This window comes from Myotis davidii, unplaced genomic scaffold (genome assembly GCF_000327345.1).
Source record: "Myotis davidii unplaced genomic scaffold, ASM32734v1 scaffold395, whole genome shotgun sequence".
Classification (NCBI taxonomy): domain Eukaryota; kingdom Metazoa; phylum Chordata; class Mammalia; order Chiroptera; family Vespertilionidae; genus Myotis; species Myotis davidii.
Genome location: NW_006287904.1, coordinates 4,366,272 through 4,388,367, shown reverse-complemented (window position 1 = coordinate 4,388,367; position 22,096 = coordinate 4,366,272). Strand labels below are relative to the sequence as shown.

At 36.3% G+C, this 22,096-nt stretch overlaps 1 protein-coding gene across 1 annotated transcript in view; it reads left to right on the top strand.

Annotated features, from left to right (window-relative positions):
* The window catches only part of LRRFIP2 (leucine rich repeat (in FLII) interacting protein 2), a 96,862-nt gene that overhangs the window by 32,610 nt on the left and 42,156 nt on the right, over positions 1-22,096 (top strand). Inside the window, 11 exon segments of the mRNA XM_015561271.1 lie at positions 2,502-2,588; positions 3,977-4,027; positions 10,045-10,101; positions 10,192-10,236; positions 13,596-13,664; positions 16,442-16,483; positions 17,877-17,942; positions 19,398-19,472; positions 20,813-20,863; positions 20,945-20,989; positions 21,841-21,888. Coding sequence (XP_015416757.1) covers positions 2,502-2,588; positions 3,977-4,027; positions 10,045-10,101; positions 10,192-10,236; positions 13,596-13,664; positions 16,442-16,483; positions 17,877-17,942; positions 19,398-19,472; positions 20,813-20,863; positions 20,945-20,989; positions 21,841-21,888 — 636 coding nt within the window.

The following is a 22,096-nucleotide window of genomic DNA, read 5'->3' as shown; positions in this document are numbered from 1 at the left end:
AAAAATGCCAACACAACAATGAATGAATCAAAATTATACCTATTTTTTTTGTCAGATTGGCAAAAAATATATTTTTTGGTGTGCTGCAGAATTTAAAAATTAGTTTATGTGTGCCATGAGATATAAGAGGTTAAAATCACTGAGTATAAGTATAGAGGACGCATTTTGTCTGCTAGATTGGCCTCTCCTATCCACGCTGCCTTAGGCATCTGGAAGCAGTGTATCTAAAGAACCAGATTGTCCAGGGGCCTTCCTTCTTCAAGACCTTGTCCAAGGGTAGTAACATCTGAGTTTAGATCAAGTTGGCAAAGTGCCAAAAGGAGGGAAAGGGTGTTTTTGTGGCTCAGAAGTCCACGTTCTTTCTGTTACACAGTAGTCAGGTTCCTCTCCCTTTTGTTGTAAAAGAAGTTTTGTTCGAGAATAGATTTCAATGATCTATAATTTCAGTTTGGTGAGGGAAGTCCCATTTTAGTATCTGTTGTGCAGAAGTGGCTACAGATATTAGAAGGATGAAATTGGCCTTCTTGATAAATTTCTAAGGGAGGCTACAAGTACAAAGCTAATTAATATACATGGAGATGAAAACTTCTACACATTGTTATGGCTTTCTTAAATTAAAAAAAGAGGTTTGAAAATTTTCCCCAGGAAAATGATACTTTGTAATTTAAAAATGTATTTGCTCTCTAACTTAGACTTGTAGTCTTTTTCTGTAAATACAAACTCTACTAATAAAGTGGTGCTTAGTCATAGAGGGATAGAGAAGGCAGAGCATACTTAAAAAACAATAAAGGAAAGTGGGGGTATACTTTTTTATTTGATTTTAGAGGAAGTGGATAGGAGGGAGGATAGGAGGAAGAGAGGAGAGAGAGAGGGAAAGAGAGAGAGAAACATCGACGTGAGACAAACATTGATTGGTTGCCTCCTGCTTTCCCTCTGACAGAGGGAACCTGGGTTTGTGCCCTGACTGGGGATCGAACCTACAACCTTTTGTTATACAGATGACCCTCCAACCAACTGAGCCACACTGGCTGGGGTGGGGATATAGGTTTTTAAAAGATAGAGGGCAGTGTAAAATTTATGTCAGTGTTTAGAGCTGGAGGTTGGTAGACTACAGTAACTTCCTAGGGTTTTTGCTACTGACAGGCCAGTTAAGCTGACTGGGAAATTTCCAAAATTGGGTAGTTGAATCAATGTTAACTATTAAACTGTCTCCTCCTCTTAGAAGCCTGCTGTGACCTTGCCAGGCATAACTTAATTGCTCCCTCTTGCATGCTTCCCTCCTTGTAAACATTGTGCTTCTGTCTCCCTCAATTAGATTGTGAACTTGTTTAGGGCAGAGATGCCATATCTTATTCTGTATTTTTAGCATCTAGCATAATAGCTTACACACAGTAGACCCTTTCAAACATTGGCTGAACCACTTCTTAGTATAAGGCTTGGGCACGGATATAACAAATGAGAAGAAACAACTGCTGTAGATATCAGAAGGGGAGATTGAAATCAGAGGTAGGATGTGGCCAAGAACAGAGGAAACCACTACAAGATAGAAACCAGAGAGAAGATTTTTGTTTCATGTGGTGCATCAAGCTATTTCCTGGTCTCATTTCCTTGAGACTTCGGCTGGTGGCTTGAAATTCTTTTGTTTACTTAGCAGACATTGAGGCAAGTTGTGGGGTGACAGAGCATGTCACTTCAATGCAGCATAGTAAAGCCACAGTAGAGGCATGTGCATACAGTAAGACTCAATGAAAGAGGGAATCGGGCCTTCATAGAAGGTAATATTTTAGCTGAATAAGAGAGAACACTCCTGCCAAGCAGTCTGAAGAGAGGCTTAATAGAGCACAGTAGAGCCCAGGAGTGGCCGCAGATGGGAGCAACTGGTACACGTGGGCAAGGACTGGAATTAGTAGTGATAGTTGTGCAACCCCGTGAATATACTAAAAAAACCACAGAACCAAACTTTTAATTGGTGAGTTTGATAATATGTGAATTATATCTCAATTTAAAGAGAGAGACATATGAAGAGTTCCTAAAACAAGCAGAAACAGTGGAATAAAAAAGGCCAGGATAGGTTTGTGAGAAACTCAGTGGTAGAGAATTGATAATACTTGGGAACTGGACATGGGCAATGTGGAAAATGAAATAGAGGTTTGTTCTGATGTTTCTAATTTGTATGATTCAATTGCTAGGGAAACACATTCTGGAAAAGCAAGTTTGGAGAGATACATGATGAATTGTGTGAAATGTTTTGAATGAGTAATCAAGGCAAGCAGTTAAAGGTGAAGGCCTGGATTTTAGGAGAGACTCTGGGACTGGAGAGAGAAATGAGTATATAAGGGGTTGACTGAAGTCAGTCAGACTGCTGATAGAGGATATCTTGCCCTCCCCAGTCTCTACCCCATGGAAGGTCGTGTCTTATTTGTTCTTATTCTCCCCCCTGGGGTAGAGGTAGTGGTGGTCGCTCTTTTTAAACAAAGCTCAACCTTTATATTATTTTTCAGGCAGAGGCAAGGCTGGCAGCAAAACGGGCTGCCCGGGCAGAAGCAAGAGATATACGCATGAGAGAACTGGAACGACAGCAAAAAGAGGTAATTGAGGGGAATAACCCTAATTTCATGCTAGTCTCAAAAAACATATTTGGCTAGTTTACTTCTGAAGTAAATCTAGTTCCCTTTGAAACACCGGGAAGAGTGTAACCTGTTGTTTGTATCTTAATCCATTATACATTAGCAAGTTAAATGTGATGTTTGTTTTAAATAATAACAGCAAACACATATAACTCTTGCTATGTTATTTACTATAGTTCTAAATGTCTTAGAATTTCAGACATTATATCATAATATAATTAATTATATCATGTAAAATTGTAAAGCACTGTGACATTACTCAACCTTATAGTTTTTTAAGCATATTTAATCACGGCAGAGAATACTCGTGTAAGAAAATGAAAAACAACAATAGCAACAAACTGTAAGATTTGTAAGACTCCAATTTTGTGTTACAAAGCCTGGTACCCATATATAGGATCAAAAACTACTAGAAAGAAGCGGTTACTATCAATACTTTGTCTATGGTGGAATTATGATTAATTTTACTTATACTTTTCTGTAGTTAATAAATTTCAGTATTCTTTTATCACCAGAAAGAAAAGCAAATCAGATTTTAAAAATAGGTATATTGAGGTTTGGCTCCTTAAAAATGAAGCAAATGCTCTTTTTTTTTAACCTTTCCTCTGATATTGACCTAACTCTGAAAATTCCCATAAACATATTTATGATGCTGTATTAATATAAAGGGGGGAAACCTGCAGGGTAGTATTAAGCGCTTTATTTTGACATTGGTGGTGTATCTTCTGCTAATGTATTAAGAGAAGTGCATAGTTTCCATATTGTTATAGCTAATATGTAATATTTTTTAAAATATATTTTATTGATTTTTTACAGAGAGGTAGAGAGAGGGATAGAGAGTTAGAAACATCGATGAGAGAGAAACATCCATCAGCTGCCTCCTGCACACCCCCTACTGGGGTTGTGCCCGCAACCAAGGTACATGCCCTTGACCGGAATCAAACCTAGGCCCCTTGAGTCCATAGGCTGACGCTCTCTCCACTGAGCCAAACTGGTTAGGGCTGTTGTAATATTTTTTAACCTCATATATAGTTTTAAATATTGAATGCAGTTCTTGACTTGAAACGAAAACGTTGCAATGCATTTTCTTTTATACTCCTAAAGTTATAGTAAATTATAAGGAGATAATTATTAAATATAACTTCTATTTATGGTTCTCTAAACTACAGAGAACCATATGTCTCTTATTATTGAACATATTTAGCTTTGTAATTTTCTGTATTTTGAATGTGTAACTTTGAGTCAACAATCTGCACTTCAGGGCAAATGTATACAATTAATTTAAGACTTTTCAGAGAATGCAGTAACTCTTGGAAACTCTTCAGTTTATGAAACTTTTGCATTTGTAGCATTCTCAACATTCCTTTGATCGGAAGTGGGGACAGATTCACAAGTGGCTGGTAGGCCAGGATTGCCTGTCCTGCATGTTGTGATCACTTGCTGAAATAATGCAATCTTGAAGTAAAACATTGACTAATAGTTTGCAAAGTAGAAGTGGTTGGCATGTTTGAACATAAAGGTCAGAGATTCTCTCTTCTGTCTTTAGTGATCAAAATTTGTACTTAGAGTCCAAGCATTTCTGTTGTAGTCTACAACCTCACACTCATCTAAGGAATACTTCTGACCAAGAAAGATTTTAGTAGATGAGTATTTTTTCTTTCTATGGGTTTGTTCTTCTTTCCCTTTAATTTGTTCCTCTCTCCCTTTCTCCTCCTCTCCCCCTGACTCTTGCTCCCTTTTCCCTCCTTCCCTGTCCTCCCCTTCCTTCTTTCTTTTCTTTTCTTTTTTTTTTTAAATATATTTTATTGATTTTTTACAGAGAGGAAGGGAGAGAGATAGAGAGTTAGAAACATCGATCAGCTGCCTCCTGCACGCCCCCCACTGGGGATGTGGCCGCAACCCAGGTACATGCCCTTGACCGGAATCGAACCCGGGACCCCTCAGTCCGCAGGCCGACGCTCTATCCACTGAGCCAAACCGGTTTCGGCTTCTCTTCTCTTCCCTTCTCTTCTCTTCTCTTCTCTTCTCTTCTCTTCTCTCTCTCTCACACACACACACACACACACACACACACACACAAAGTTAGCGGGGTCTTCATTGAGAGTCATTCTTCCATCTCCTCTGAAAATTATTCTTAATTTTTCAGTAATACCATTTCCTTTTCAAGTCTTCTACCACAACTCCCAAATTAGTTAACTACAAGAGCAAATTGTGAATATTAGTCACTGTGAATCATTCCTAACTTTGAATTTTTTCCAATGTTGATGAGCTTCCCAGTTGTCTTCTATTGTAGGGGCTCTTAACTTGGTATGTGAATAGGCTTGGGACATGAAGCCATAAAATGTCACACAAAATTTTGAAAAAAAAATACATATACATATACACTAGTGTATGTATGTGTGTGTGTGGAGATTACATATATATATATATATATTTATATATATATATATATATATATATATGAAATGCCCATGTGTATTTTTAGCAACGGATACTCAAAGAACTGTGTGATCCCTAAAGGGTTAAGAACTACTATCTAATTATTGCTAAGTCAGCAACTTTTATAAGAAAATCCCTTCTATAGCAGCATTTTAGGGTACAACCAGAATTAAAAAATTTATGACTATATTGACCTATAAATTTAAAACTTTGTTATACTTCTCCTTGTGCTATTTTAGAAAAGAGAGAAAATACATGTTTGATTATTTGGGAATGGAATCTGTAAAGTATCTTCTGCATGTAACTGGATTAATATTACTAATGGTGCATTGAGAATGTTTTGTGTGAATAAAAGAAATCACTTTTGCTTGCAATTTTCTATGGAAATATTAGTTTAATTTCTTCTTTTAATTATGTATTATAGTTTTAAAATTAAATGGCCTAAGATTTTAATATCTTAGGGTCAACCAAAACATTATAAGCAAAAAGCCTATATTAAAAGTTTAATATTTGATTCTCATATTCAGAGGCCATGAAGATAAACGTAGTTTCGTCTCTGTGAAATGTGTGCAGTTCAGGCAATGAGTGCGATAGATTTTCATGGAAGGGGGACAATTTGGGTTAGAGGCTTGGATGCAGGTGGCAGCTAACTCACGTTCTGAATGATAGCTCAAACTTGGGCATGCAGAGAAGATGGGGTTTAGTTTCAGATGGGAATAATTATCACTTCTAACCTCTTCTGACACTTGCTTTTACTCCTTTCAAACTGATATTTCATCTTACTTTTTATCTTATTCTCGTCTCTTTAGCTACTTTCTGTCAATGAGCCTATAATAGAAGTTGGCATGTGATACTCACCATATGAAATATAAATTACTAATAAATTTATAATAAAATAAATAATGTATATACAAACAATAGGATTATCAGTTATTAAAAGGAGAATCTTCCCATATGAAAAAATTTCTGAATTAGTCCTTTTTGTGTGTGCTGGGGTGGGATGTTGGAATGTGAATAGGGAAAGCAAGGGCATGAGGCTCAGGAATGAAGCTTACTTTGAGTGTTCTGTATGTGAACATTGTCCTAATGTTTTTACATACGTTTTCATTTCACATTATAAGATAGGTCTCACTGTCTCCACTTTATAGATAAGATGATACAGGATTGGTGAAATAAACAACTTGCTTAGTCATTGGCAGAGCCAGAATTTGAAGGTATGGGAGAGTACTACATTTGCTAATGGATTGCAAGGTGGAAATGTTATCATAGGCTAGGGGTGGGGAATGTCTGGGCCACATGAGGCCTACAAAATAATTTGGTCTGGTCCTACCAAGGCATTAGGGGTGAGTTAATTAAATATTGACCAAATATAGCAGGCTAATTTTTAAGTTGATAATTTTGTATGGTCCATGAATGATGTTATGAATATCCAAACAGCCCTTTAGCAGAAAAAGGTTCCACCATCCCTGCCATAGACAGGGAGCCCAGTGAGTGCCAGGGTGTCGCCCTCATTGGCCAAGATAGTGCAGGGGGAGGCTCTTAAACTGAGCATGCCAAAAGCTAGAAAGATAATTGGTAGATAAAAAAAGCCCTGCTTATAAAAACTATAGGCTTGAGCAGGAAGGCGAGATGGTCTTTGAGACAGCAGTCCACCAGTCTCCCAGGTTGCAGCACCCGAATAAACCTCTTTCCTTTTGCTCTAACCACCTGTCTTATGAGTTTGGTTTTTGTTGTGGCAGACAGCCGAATCTGTGTTTTTCTGTTACAAAAGGACCTACAAGAAAGGCCTAAGTCTTTCTGAGCCTTCAAACATATAATCTTTAGTTTAGCCAATGATTCTCCTTTTAAACAGGCTGTCTTAATCAGTAGCATGCAGCTTAAAAGTGAGTGAATGGTTCCAGCCTGCCTTAAGTGTTACTTCTTAACAGAGAAGATGGCCATGTGTATTCACCGGGCTTTTGGTTTTTAAACAATAAAACCATGTTATTCTCACTTCAAGTGAACTTTTAAAAATAAGAATATGTTTCATTTCCATTAATTTAATTTAAATGTATCAAAGAGTAATTTCCAGAAAACCTTAAAGAAATATGCATCAATTTTTAAGGCATTGATCTATAAGTTCAGCCTAGGTTCCTTTATACTAATAAGGACTCCCAGGACAATGAACACATATTGTTTTCCTGACTTAGAAGAACTGGATATTCTGTCTTGTAATTAGCACCTAAAAATCCCCACAGTTTGCTGAATTTTTTTTCTGCAGGGCTCTGGTTCTGTTAATTCAAGAAAAGCCAACTGGCAATTTAAATACTACTGTAGCCCCCGTCCAGTGTGGCTCAGTGGTTGAGTATTGACCTATGAACCAGTGGGTCATCCATTGATTCCCGGTTAGGGCACGTGCCCAGGTTGTGGGCTTGATCCAACCCAGTATAGGGCGTGCAGGAGGCAGCTGACCAATGATTCTCTCTCATCATTGATGTTTCTATCTCTCCCTCTCCCTTCCTCCCTCTCTAAAAATTAATAAAAACATTTTAAAATATAAAAATAAATACTACTATAACTGGGAAATTAAACTGTTCTTTTAGATAAGGAGAACTCTCTGAGTATAAATCAGGATACATTGCTATTTTCTTAATGTTCTTTCTATGTAACCAGTATAGAGTTTCCCAGTGTAAGGTGGAATCTTTATGGTTCAGTTCTCTGGTGAGTAAAAGAACTGAATGCTGGTCCCAGCCTTATGACTTTGAGGGGATCAGACTATTTGATCATCAAGGACCCTTCTAGCTTCTATAGGGTGGTGCTAGGGTCTTCTCTTTTATGCAAGGGTCTCCTTCTGTTTGCTTCATATTTACCACTTTGCAGAAGTATTCAAGGTAGAGGGAGTAGTTAAAAACTACATAAATACCTGTCTTTTTATGTAAGAGTAGTGCTGTGTGGCAGACTCTTAGTAAAATATGTGTATTGGGTCTTTTTGGTGTAATAAAAATTAGCTTTGAACTTGCCTTACTGTTTGTACAGTAACCACTAGCCATATATGTGTTGTTACATTTAAGTTTAAATTGATTAATATTAAAAATTTAGTTTCTCAGTTGCACTTCTAGCATTTCAAATACTCAATAGCCACGTGTGGCTAGTGGCTACTGTATTAGACAGTACAAACGTAGAACATTTTCATTGTTATAGAGAGTTCTATTGGACAGTACTGGTTTACAGTATAGTTTATGACTAAAATAAGCTGTATTCTCTCATTTCAAATTAGGTGGCTTGTATGGGGTTTACATTGTATTCTGTAGTCTTTTAAAGTCTTTTTAGGACATTTTCCAAAAGTGGCTAAAAAGAAAAGCTGTTTAATATAGCAGTATATCGATATTTAATAAGGTATTTTTATTTAGGATTATTTTTAATAGGTACAATTGAAAATAAATATGAATTCATCTTTAGTGAGATGTGCTTTTTAGAGGTAGGTTTTTAAAAAGTGCTCTTGTGTGGTAGGTGGAATGAAAAGAAAGGACAGAATAAAAGGAAGGCTGAACATTAAACCATGAATGTCACTCTAGTATCCCAAATAATACTGAGAGGGGGCATGTAGAATTAATTTGCCTTTGTAGCACAGGCTCTTTAAACTAACCAAGCTAACAGCCTAGAACTAGTCACCACTTAATAAACTGTACCTCTACTGCTGGGCTAATGCATCTGCCCCCAAAACTTTTTTTGTATCTCCTGATAGTTGAAGAAAGGGAAGGATTTTGCTTGGCTTCTTACAGATTACCTGTTTCTATTATATAACAGAAATGTAAATCAATGATGAATTTTCTTAAAGATCAGAATATCCTATTGGATATTGACTTATTGAATCATACGGTTGCTTATAAGTAGACTTCTGAACAGAATTGATCAAATGTGTCAATATACACAGCAGATGACATACAGGAGTTTTTTGCAATTATACTCGAAGTCATGACTAAACTAAGGCATTAAGTGTGGTGTTTTAGTTGAATTCCTGTTTCTGTATTTGAAATGAGTCATCAGATATAGCCACATCTATTTGTTATACCTGCATAATGATCATGCTGAATGGCCATGGCGTGTTGGAGATACTGATTCATCACTGTTATCCACTGTGACCCCATTTGGACCAATTGTGTATAGAGACGTTAGTCAGTGCAAATCACTTTAATACTTTGGACTTTGAAAATCTGAAAGATCAGAAGTTTCTTACTGTTTCAGTTGGTTAGGTTCTAGGGACTAGTTATTTGATTTCACATGACTCAGGACTTAATGCTCCAATGCTAATAACTGAATGGAAAAGTTGAGAATTGCATTTAATTTAGTCAACTGTTAGGTTGTGGCCAGTTTTCTTTGCAATCTTCATAAGGCATACCTCTTATTAACTTTATCAATTCTAAAATGTTATTCAATTCTAATTATAAGTAGTTTTTCATATTAACAATACACACACAAGGGCTATTTCATTTAGCTATTCTTTTCCAGAGAAGGACAAAAAGAAATTCTTTGTAGTGAGCAGAAAATTGTGACCCAAATCTTTTAAAAGCAATACACTGTCTCTTTACTACATCTCTAACAAAGTAAACATTTCTTGCCTTGAATAAACTAACATTCACAATGAAAAAAAAAATAGAAAGTCTACTTTTTAATGCTAAACTCAATTTCTGTTTAAGAATACTTTCTTATTTTTATCTTGGTATATTGAGCTGTCTTTGTCATATATAGATTACATTCTACAAATGGTCAGACATACATAAACTTGTTAAAATAAAAACATTTCCAAGATGATCTCTACTTTCTTTCCAACTGAAGCATGTGGCTGCCCCAGACTCAGCTTTTGAAACCGAATTGTCAATACCTGCTTGCTGTAAGGAATGTGCGGCTGTGCTCTGAACTGACCTGCCTTCACCCAGTTGTTCTGATAGACAATCCTCTGTTCAGTGATTAATTCTCCATGTACTTTCTCCTTTCCCAGGAAGATTCAGAAAGGGCCAGGTATTCCCACCGGTCCAGTCATCACCGTCCATCTCTGGTTTGTAATAACCTATAAACTTGCCTCTAATACGTTTTCTTCACTAACTTAATGCAGTCACTCACAAACTTTTGTTTTTATTTTTATCAGGGAGTTGAGGATGCATTGTCCATTCGAAGTCTTGGCAGTCACAGGGTTGGTATTTTGTTTACACAATAGCAAAGCTTACCGTACGTGTCTGAGCTTTCTGCAGCACCACTGCTAAGCAATCAGATAATGCTCATATATTCCTTTGCCTTCCCCCCACCTCCCCTTTGCCTTTTTTTTTTTAAAGAAAATATTGGCAAAGTTCTTTCATTGGAAACTGATGCTTTCTCTCAAATTATTGCTATAAGTAAATCAATGCTAAAAATCATAAATATGTTCATCTATTTTTTATAAAAGGACCTTTGATTTTAAAAAATTATTGCAAAATAATAAGGTTGATTTTATAGAATGACATCTGCATGGTTCTTTCCGATTTTTCCTACTTTCATATTTAAAAAAAAATTTTCCCCTTGCTCCAAAAAACCATTTAGTACGTTGTCCTCAGATAGAGGATATGTCAGATGTTAAACTTGATAAGAACAGATGCCTATGTTTGATCTTAGCCAAAAGGACAAGAAGTGATTAATATATTTTTTAAATAATTTATTAAATGATAAATGTTTTGAAGTTTGGGTGACTAATTATAGTTTTATTACATGGAAAAATTGAGCTACTAACTTGAAAAATTCCTGCTTGTCATGTTTATAGAAATTATCATGCTTCAACATTTTGATTAACATTTGGTAGTATGTCTCAAGTTTTTAACGTGCATTGTTGTATATTAAACCCCTTCCCCAACAATTTTTTTGTTAAAAACGTCTTTTTCAGACTAATTGTTTTTATTTTGGTTCTATATAGTATTTTTGATGCTGGTTATGAAAACAGTCTGTAACTCGTCTTCCTATAAACCATATTTTTTTACCATATTTTCTTAGTATACTCGTCGACGACTGAAAAAGAACATTTTGTGAAAACGTGTATACACGTTTCTGCCGGGGAAGGGGTTAAGATAAATGGGAAATCGCTTGTTAAAAAGGCTTGCATATTGTGCTAAGACACTGATCTCTCTCAAAGATTTGTGCTTTAAACTTTAAAGCAATTCTTTTAATGTGCACATTGGTATACTTACACAAAGATGTTTCATCAGTAAAATGATCTATCATGTTAAGGTCTATATTTGTTTATTTCCCCCTAAGTCTAGTTTTCTTCCCATCTTATATAATGTCTAAAAATATACTGTAATGAACTGAGTATCTTCCAGTATGTTAGTTATTGATGTGTTTGTATTCTTAAATAATTCTTTACTCTGGTTATATTACTTTTAGTGAGTATAATCTATCTTTTTAGAGTAAGTTAGTAAGCCAGTTTTTGAATCAAATATTTTGGTTAATTATGAAAGTTTAGGTTTATAATAATATTAACAAGCCTTTATACAAATCTAATCAGCAGCTTCAGAATTATTTTATAGGAGAAATACTTTAAGGTAATAAGTTTGTCATCTTTCTCCCTGGAGATACGTGTGTGTATTTGTATATGTGCACACACATACTTTGAGAAGAATCACACAGGGAGTTAGTCAACAAAAGATTAGAAGTTGAATGTCTTTGAGGGCTTTGAAAATAATCCCTTTTCTCCTCCTTTTTAAAAATGTCTGGCTTTTTCCTTTGCTTTCCATTATAATGTTGATTGATGAAGTTTCACATAGTTATTATCAACCTGGTTATTTGTAAATTTGTATGTGTTCTTTAGGGAAAGTTGACTATTGTATATTAGCTTAAACCTCTGATAAAATCATCCAAGTTTGACCTAATTTGGGAGCCTTTAAAATAAATCTGCAAACAAAAAGGAAATTTTAAAGTAAACTGATAGGGAATTATTTACACAGAGTGTCTATAAAGTAATGAGTTGATTTTCTTTTTATGGAAATTATATTAAGTACATTTAAGTTATAGCTAGAACTCTCATAGTATTTTATTCATTATTGTAATTATGAAAAATTTGTTACTGCAGGGAAAAGAGTAAAGTTCCAGTTAAAAAAAATTCAGTGTGCCAACTTAAATATAAATAAAAATTTTAGCCCCAGCTGGTTTGGCTCAGTGGATAGTGTCAGCCCATGGACTGAAGGGTCTCAGGTTTGATTTCAGCCAAAGGCGTGTACCAAGGTTGCAAGCTCCATCCCTAACCCTGGTTAGGGCGCATGCAGGAGGCAACCAGTCGATGTGTCTCTCTCACATTGATGTCTCTCTCTGTCTCTCCCCCTCCCTTCCATGCTCTCTAAAAATCAATGGAAAAATATCCTTGGGTGAGAATTAATAATAAATAAAAATTAAAATTTAGACTGTAGGAGATTTTAGTACTATACTGTTTGTGTGTACATGCAGCACTTTTTTTATTTTATTTCAGAGGAGAAGGTAGAGGGGGAGAGAGCTAGCAACATCAATGATGGGAAAGAATCATTGATCGGCTGCCTTCGGCATCCCCCCTACTGGGGATCCAGTCTGCAACCTGGGCATGTGCTCTCGACTGGAATTGAACCCAGGACCCTTCAGTCCGCAAGCTGGATGCTCTATCCACTGAGCCAAACCAGCCAGGGTATCAACACATTTTAAATATTACACAATAAATCTGAAAGCTCACTAATAACATTGTTTAAGAGAAATATAATTGAGATTAGTTTTTCCTTTTAACTAGATATTATAAGTTCTAAGTTTTCATCAGATTATGTTTTTTAAATTATCTTTACCATCTACATTAAGCTGAGTGTGTTTTAAATTTTATTCTCTGTAAAAATAAATGTGATGATCTAAAGCACTGACCTAAATTTTATTGGAGTTTGCTTAAATTTTTGGGTTTTGGTATTTCTCTGTCTATCTTTTAAAAAATATTTTTCTTACGTGTGGTATATTTAAATGTCTAACACTTTTGGACTTTATATTTGATGTAAGAATGTTAGAAGTACCTGGATGTGAAGCAGATGTGGTTATGTAGTATTTTTAGGACTTTGATGTTTCCTATTGTACAATTAACTTTCAGTCACTACTTTCTTGTAAGGTGGCCTGCCAGAAGCTGTTTGGGTTGGAAATGGTGTCAGTGCTGTAAGCGTTCTGTATAAAAATGAAAAGAGCAAACCTAGTTCAAAACCGTGAGTGGTAGGTTTAGGGGAGGGAGGATTAAATGAAAACCCTGAGTTTAGAAATGAAACAGTTTGTTGCTTTAAAAACAATCTGCCTTAAAAAACATCTTGGTCATTGCTTTATATACTGAAATACGGTAAGGTAGACAGCCCAAATTAGAAAGTGAGGTGATCTTGAATTAGGGCTGTAGGGATACATTGGTATTTCTCACTGTGGAGATTTTTACTGTTGTATGTATTAGTTCCTGGTTATGTGTCAGTGATCTCAGTATAATTTTAATACGCTTGCAATTTGTGTGTTTTCATTTACTGTTACACTTTAATTCCTTTGAAGAGCCCATCGAAGGACATAATGGGGACACATTGGAGCAGAGCCAGTATACCCAAAAGGAAAGACATCATGGTGTGTAGTCCAGAAAAATGTGCAGTGTTAGTATTATGCATTCACTGTTGCTCTCAGAGTTCTGGGGCTTGAGTATTGGTATGTTCTTATAGAAATTGACACTTACTGAACTTCGTTTCTACAGTCATTTTGCTATACTTTCTTTTGATCTTTTTTTTTTTCATTTTTCAAAAATGAAAACCTTCAGACAAGTATCGCAGGTTAAAAAAGACTTTTTATGATAGCTTATAATAGCAGATTTGGAACGTTTTAGCTAGAACTTCATATTTTCAGTTTTCCCTCCTTTGTGAAATATTATGTTTTTAAGCAGGAAAATGCCATTGGTTCTACAGAGAGAATGAGAAGAAATAAGTCATGACTGTTCTCTTTAGCGAACTTATCTGGTTGGGAGGATGGAATAGTTTATACGCTAGGATGTGTGGCTTGAGTAATACATGTTTTAGTCATGGTATTTTTTAAAACAAAAAGGGTATTTTGTTGACTGAGAAGAGAAGTAAATGAAATTTCTTTTGAGAAGGAACTTTATTTTTAGGGATATGTCGCCATACAGTGACATTTTACTATTGCACATCATTTACTAGGTGCACACCTTTATCCTGGCCTGTGTGGCTCAGTGGTTGAGCATTGACCTATGAACCAGGAGGTCACGGTTCAATTCCTAGTCAGGGAACATGACTAGGTTGCTGGCTTGATCCCCAGTAGGAGGCATGCAGGATCAATGAGTCTCTCTCATTGTTGATGTTTCTATCTCTCCCTTTTCCTTCCTCTCTGAAATCAGTTAAACACATACACACACACACACACAAACATTAAATGCACACCTTTAGACATTTTAGAAAATTTTGGATAAATAAGATTTTTCACATATGTAATAACACTCTATTGCTTGCCTTCTGTGTCAGTTTCAGAGTAATATAAGAAAAGCATTGCAAATGCAGATATTTTATTCTAATACTTTTTGGTATTTATTACAATACCATTTTCACTGAAATTATACCATTGGTAAAATTGTATCACTTAGCCTTAAACTATTGAAATATATATTTTGGGAGGTTTTTTCGATATCTTTTTGTAAATGACCATGTCATTGGGCAGGAAGGGAGGACCTTGGTTTTTTTTGAACTCTTATTGTACTGCCTTATTAGAGCTAGAATTTGCAATTCTGTCTTCTACAGTATTTACACCGTAATCCAGTATACACATGCAGATAAGTGTCTGTGTGTTTGTATACAAAACATATTATTGAAAATTTACAAAATAATATTCTTACTGTGCACGATAAACTCTATTTTCTATTTCATCTTTAAAAAATGCTGATTGATCACTTATTCATGGATAATTGAGACCATTATAAACTTTTGAACAAAAAAAAAAAAAATGCTGATTGAACCCATAAATTGATTTCATGACCCACTAATTAGTAGCAACCTACACTTAGGAAAACATTACTTTAGATCAGTTTTCAATCTTGTTCCCTAAAATCCTAACTTGGTAGAAGAGATGCAAAAAAAAGAAATTTTATTTTATTTTTATTGATTTCAGAGAGGAAGGGAGAGATAGAGATAGAAACATCAACAATGAGAGAGAATCATTGATCAACTGCCTCCTGCATGTCCCACACTGGGGATCAAGCTTGCAACCCAGGCATGTGCCTTGACCGGGAATTGAATCATGACCTTCTGGTTCATAGTTTGATGCTTAACCACTGAGCCATGCTGGCCGGAAGAAAGATATATTTACCAAAATACCTGAGGAACTTACTCAGTGCTTTTTTTTAAAAAAAATATGCATTGTTCTTCTGGGTAAGATTGCTTAAAAAATATAAATTAGAATGCTTAACAAACGGATGGTAGGAAACCACAAATCTAATTTTTTTGGATTTCAAATGTGGTGGTACTCACATTATCTTTTCTTTTTTTAAAATTCCTCATCCAAGGGTATGTTCTTATTGATTTGAGAGAGAGAGGAAAGGGGAAAGAGAGAGAGAAACATCGATAGGTTGCCTCCCATATGCGCCTTACTGGGGATAGAAACTGCAAGCTCTAGGTACGTGCCCTGACTGGGAGTTGAACCCACAACCTTGTGGTGTGGGACAACACTCCTACCAACTGAGCCACCTGGTCAGGACATCTTGTTTTCTTAAAGATTATACATGAAATATAGTTTTCTGATCTTATAAATTTTACATATTTTTCTTTGGTTTATATTTAATGCCACAATTATATGTTTACTGTGCATTCCATGCTGTGCACTCACCAACTTTCTAGTTTGGTTCAGCATTTTAATAGGGAAGGTTCTTGAGGAGGGAAGTTTCTCAAGAGGGTGTCCATGAGCAGGTCCAAGGGAATTCCCCTTATTTTGGTGCTGCCATTGCTTTTTGTACGTGTGATTAGTGATATGCTCTTGCCTCATTGCCTGTCCATGTCTTGTTTTTGCCTTGTTCAAAGGATGGGAAATGATGGTAACAGTCACAATGATACAAAGTAAAACATCTTTTGACTTCCAAATGCTTAATTCCTGCATTAAAGCCTTCCTTACTGATTATGAACGCTCTATTTGAAAGAGAAATGCAACTTTACATATTAGTAATAACTTATACTAGGAAAGAGTTTGTGGGGGACTATTCTTTAATTCACATTTAATAGCCTTTATGTTTAATAATTTTGGACTTTTGTTTAATAATTTTGGAGTTTTAATAACTTTCAAATGTTAATTTTTTTTCCCTTTTTATAATTCTGATTTTGGAAATGCAACTTTCATCTTTTTCTGAAATCCAGTATGATCCTCTCAAGGACAGATCATCCAGACTTTCATCATTAGTATGTAGTGCATGACTTTTTGTTAAATGTAGTTTTACTTTATAAACCCCTGATGATGCTAATAATGGATTGTGACTAACTTGCACAGGTTTGTTATGATGTTTGGGGGGAAACGTGTGACTCACAAAGCAAAACTATTGTTTTGCAATTTTGGCATACTTAACATTTGAATAATTTTTTTCTTTTAGAATTTTAAGATCAGATAAAAATTATTTGCTTCCCTCTTCAATATTATGATTGGTAGTAATATATTTTCTTAAAATGATGGACTATTCAGCTGGCATGTGCTCATTGCCCTAAGAGACGTGTTTTGATAGACGCTGAGCTGTGGTAGCACAGGCTTCAGTGTGCTTAGTGCTAGATGTCACAGCTAGCAGGTGACAGAACGCCCAGCAGTGACGATGACTCCTGAAACATCAGTTATGTACACTAATTTTTTCTTGATTTGGTTTGTTTTTTATGGCATGTCATTTTTTAGCCAAGTATAGCATGTTTTTACTTGGTTAATATTATGTCAATAGATTGTCTGAGTTTCTAAATATGTAAGACATCTTTTAAAATGTCCCGGGAATTGTATGAAAGGAAAGGTACACATATTCAAAAAAGAGAAATGAGTGTATAATAACTGGTTCGTTATCAACTGTGCATGTCAGTAGGTTTGCCTCAGGCAGACTGTTGGTAGGTAGGACACTTTAGCTGCACTTCCTCATTTCCGGTGAGCAGTGCATGCCTAGATTGGATTTCTTGTCTACAAATTGACCTGTTTAGTACTGTTGCTGTCCTGTATCCCACATACACCCTTGGCTCTGTACTCCTAGGGGAAGTTCTGTATCAAGACAGTGCTATCTTCCAAGGACTCACAGAAGATTGTTATCTAATAATGCTGCTGCTACGCAGGACAGCCGTACCATCTGGCTCTGTACTCCTCAGCAATGCATGCTGTGGGACCACTCACTGGGGTTAAGAGTACTGTCTGGGGGCAATGCAATATCATGTTCTTTGTTATCTCAGTCTTGTTTTTGTTGGTCCAAAGAACGATTCTTGTCACCTATACCTTCATAACGAAGATAGAGGTACTCAAATGAGGTGTGGGGTGAAGGTCCTCACAGACATCCTCCCTGGCTCTGTGTCCTAATTAAGTTTTTGTTTTTGTTTTTTGGCTGGGCACTGGGCTGGATGGCATGGGGTATGGGAGGGGAAATACCCATGTGTAGAGAGGTGGTATACCTTAGCCAGTCAAGTTCAGTGGATCACTTACTAACCGATGGAATTGCATGTAGATTACTCTGTATCTCATATGGACCTTTCTGTCTGTAACTTTATTAAATTATTTTCAAACTTCAATGTATAATCATTAATCTTCAAATACTTAACTTAAAAAATGTATTTCCAGAATCATTCTTACAGTCACTCTTATGGAATGAAGAAGAGATCTTCTGGTTCCCATAAAGACCCACTGGTTAGTTCTGTTTTGTCTCCTGTCACAGTATGTTGTGCTGCTGTAAAATTTACTGCTTACTTTTAGGGAACTTAAGAATTATGACTGCTTTGGTGTGCTCCTAAGGCATCATTGAAATTTGATAATATATTGAAACTGGTTTATCAGAACCTTATTTAAAAATAATTTTTTTAAAATTTATAAGAATTAATATTAAGTTAATATATGTTAACCCCAGGGACTAGAGTTAAGAAGGTGTTCATCACAAGAAGTTCATTAACAGCACATTTTCATTTATGATCTGTCCTTTGGAATATACCTCACGAATAAGTTTAGTGAGATTCTTATCCTTATTTTAGAAATTTAAATTGATTTAGTTGTGGTACTATAGGCAGTACCAAATTCACAAATAGGTTTCATTCTGAAAGTTTGTTAGTCAGATTTTCGGAAGTTGGAATGAATTTTCTGGTAGAAACATTAAGGCATGTGATGGCAGAGCTCCCGTGCTGTCTTGCAGAAAACTTTTAACTTACAATATAATTAAATTGCATAACTAATAGTGCTCTCCATTCCAGCCACATTGCTGAGCAACATTTCTCTGTGTGTGTTTGTGTGTGTGTGTGTGTGGGGGGGGGTAATCCAAAATGCCCATTTGGGGTGCTAGGAACACTTCTTTTCCTGTTAGGCTGCACAGTACTGCCAGAGGAAGTGTAGTTCCAAGCTCCCTGCTCTGACCATTCCTGGGGTGGAGAGAGGGTCAGGAGACCTTGGCTGGTAGACAGGAGAGGGAGGAAGGAATTTAATGGAGAGGACTTCATTGAGAAGCCCTGCAGGGTGGAGTATTGGGTGCTCTGAGGAGAGGTGAGTCATGGGGCCTCCTTGAGGGGGTGGTACAGGAAGGTAGGGCCAGGAGTGGCAGGCGTGGGGAAGGAGTCAGGGATTGCCTAAATTTCCTTAACCTTGGACAAAAAAGATGGCTGGAGAAGTTAGAGAATTTTCTCCCTTTCAAGTCACCACAATACATAAAATTACTGTTTTGTATAATGTATCGAAAATTAACCTCCATAGATGGTTTAGACCAAACCATGTTTAGTGTATTCTTTCTCTCTGATAATTTAATTTGATCAGTTTATTTTGACAAATAATGGGACTAGGAGAAGCTTGGAAAAATGACTGTTTAGTAATACCTGTGTCATTGCCAACTGGATTTAAAAAGTGGTAATTATTCAGTTGTCCTGGGTTTTTCAAGGACATTCCTGAGGATGACATGAGAATATATCACTTATTCCATTCAGTTTTGCCTGTGGGTTTATAATCTTGTTTTTACAGTAAAAATGAGTACTTGGTTTGCAAACAGTTAACCTTAAGTCATGGTTTTGGAGATACAGGGTTTGGCAATATCAGATTTTGCCTTTATATGTTGTTAAATTAACAACATTTAACTTAAGAAAAATGTGTTTAATTTGGTTTTTGCAGAGCGGCCTCTACTTTGACCAGAGAAACTATAGCAGTCTTAGACATAGCAAACCCAGCTCTGCCTACTACACTCGGGTTTGTCCACAGTTTTTTGTCTTCATGTGTTTTTTCCAACTTTAACACATTTGTAACCTTCTATTTTGCATTTTGACTAGTTAAAACTAACCTGTGAATGGTTGTGTATAGTAGTTTGTAGTAACTGAATTCATATAGTTTGTGTGAGTGTAAATTTAAACTGTGGGAACTATTAACTCACCATGCTTGCAAATGAGTACCATTTTTCCCCAATTTTTTCTAATGAAAAATATTTAACACACAAAAAAGTTCACAGAATTATGTAGTAACCACTTAGTAACTACCATTTAGATTATACATTAACATTTTACTCTATTTCCGTTATCATATAATTATCTCACTGTCCTATTCGTTCATCCATTAATTCAGTTTTTTGGGGGATGCATTTCAGAATAAGTTGTAGGCATCAGTACACATGTGGATGCCCTTTTAGTAACAGCTTACATGTGAAAATTTACACTATAAATGGAATGGGAAAAATGTGATTATTTGTTCAATATTAGAATCTTTTTTTTTCCCCAGGGCATTTGGCACACCGTACATTTAAAACACCTCAAATACATGGCACACGGTACATTTAAAATACTTCAGTTGTCCAAGCCTGCACACACAACTTAGATACTCTTTTATTTTCCATGTCTGTTTAGGCTTGGTAAAAAAGAACTGAAAATTGTGTCTTCAAATGACATCAGGAAAAGAGAGATTTAATTCCTTTTTAAGAAATGCTGTGCCTTGGTAGTGTATGGATTCATTGTGACCAGTACACTTAACTGGTTAAACTAAGGCACTTTGTCCATGGCTTGTTTTGAAATATACATTTTTCTAATCTTTTCCAAACACTTGGAAAAGAGTGTTTATAGTGATAACTCAGAGTTCATTTTTCTGGGTCCCCAATAAAAAGGCTAAGGCCATTTGGCATGTGTCATGAGATCACTGAAAATATCCCAGGAGCTGCTGGTGGCTGAAATGTGGCCAGTTTGCCACGCGCCCTGTGCCATGGCCCTCGATCCCTGAGACTTGTCTTATAGTGTGCTGTCCCATCTCCTAGCTTTCATGTTCAGAGACCAATGGGACTTGGACTCATTCATAGAAAACGATTCCCAGTGTTTTTCTTTCTTATCCCTTAAAATTCCTATTTAAAACAATTACTAATGATTAAGTTTTTCTGACTTTATACATTAAGTACTTTTAGCACTCAGGAGTTGCTAATGAATTATGGAGTATGAAGTAAACATAAGTTTTCTGCTCTCATCATGGTGAGAGCAATTCATTCTCTCTCTGTTTCTGTATAAGGCCATACACTTAAACCTTAATTATTTCGTTTTGTTTTTGTTTCTTAGCAGTCTTCTTCCCTGTACAGTGACCCCCTGGCGACGTCTAAGAGTACCAGGGTTAGTACTTTCTGAGGATTGTGTTGCCTTCAAAGCTACCAGCTGCTTTTCTTTGGGTTAAATCATGTGCTTTTTTCATAGGCCTCCCCTATTGCAAATTCTGGTCTGCTGAAAAGTGCCAGTCTGGTTTGTATCTTCCTCTTCCAGCCTGTGTATTCCTGGTAGGGCCGCTGCCATAGTGCTGACTCTGGCTTGACATCTTTCCTCCAGAATAGTGAAGGATACATGGCTTTAATGTGATGTGCGCTGCAGAATGTGCGGCTTCTGCTTAAAATACAAAACTTTAGGGGAGTAAAAATAAGCATATTCTCTTCACAATGGTAGGTACTGCTGGTGTTAGTAGGTTCTTGCTCAGGATTGGTTTCCTATTGAGAAGATAGATTTGCATGAGCCCATTCCATTTGCCTACTTTTGTGAGATGGCCATCCATGCCTGGGATGTCATAGTTCTCTTTGGGACAGCTGTGGCCTTGGCCACATTAATACTAGGCTCTAATAAAGCAAGCTGACTGAAAAGCAAAACATTAGCTCTTTGTAATATGCGAGATGTGAGTTGGTCGCTTTCAAGCTGTTATTTGTTGTGTATGGCCTGTTCTAGTGGGCTGGGACTCTGAGGCTTTATAACTTAATTTTATTGTGACAGGGGACAAAATGCTTTGGACCTCACCTTTTCTGCTCTGTGTCCTCTTTTGAAAGGATAAATTCATAAATGTTAGTTCTCTTAGTTTCATGACATGATTAAAGAAAATACCGTAACCAGTGTGCTTCTTAAATGAAGTGTGAGCTTAAAGTTTTAATGAGACTTGTTTTAATGCAGGAATTTATGCATGAAAACGAATGTTATCACCTTCACAGTCTTCACCTTGGGAGGCTGTACACTTACACCATTCTTCAAAACTTTTTTGGAACCAAGTACTGCAGAGAGTTAGGACATTTTCCAAATAACTTTGATGCTGAATAGATTCCTTTGTTCTTTAGGTGTCCTTGTATGATGGTGGACTGTATAACCCTTATGGTTCTCGAACTGTAAGTCTAACCGGGGGGAGGTGGTGAGGAGAGTGAGGTGTAGGTGGGCACAGTTTACTTACAACGAAAAGGTCATTTAATCTGAACTGTAATTACTCTATAAGCTGCGATCCATCAGCTAGCCAATTATGACTCTCACCTAAGCTGTGAGGAAGTGCCTTTTGGAAATCATCTTAAAGTGTGAGGGATATAAATAGAGAACCTCTTT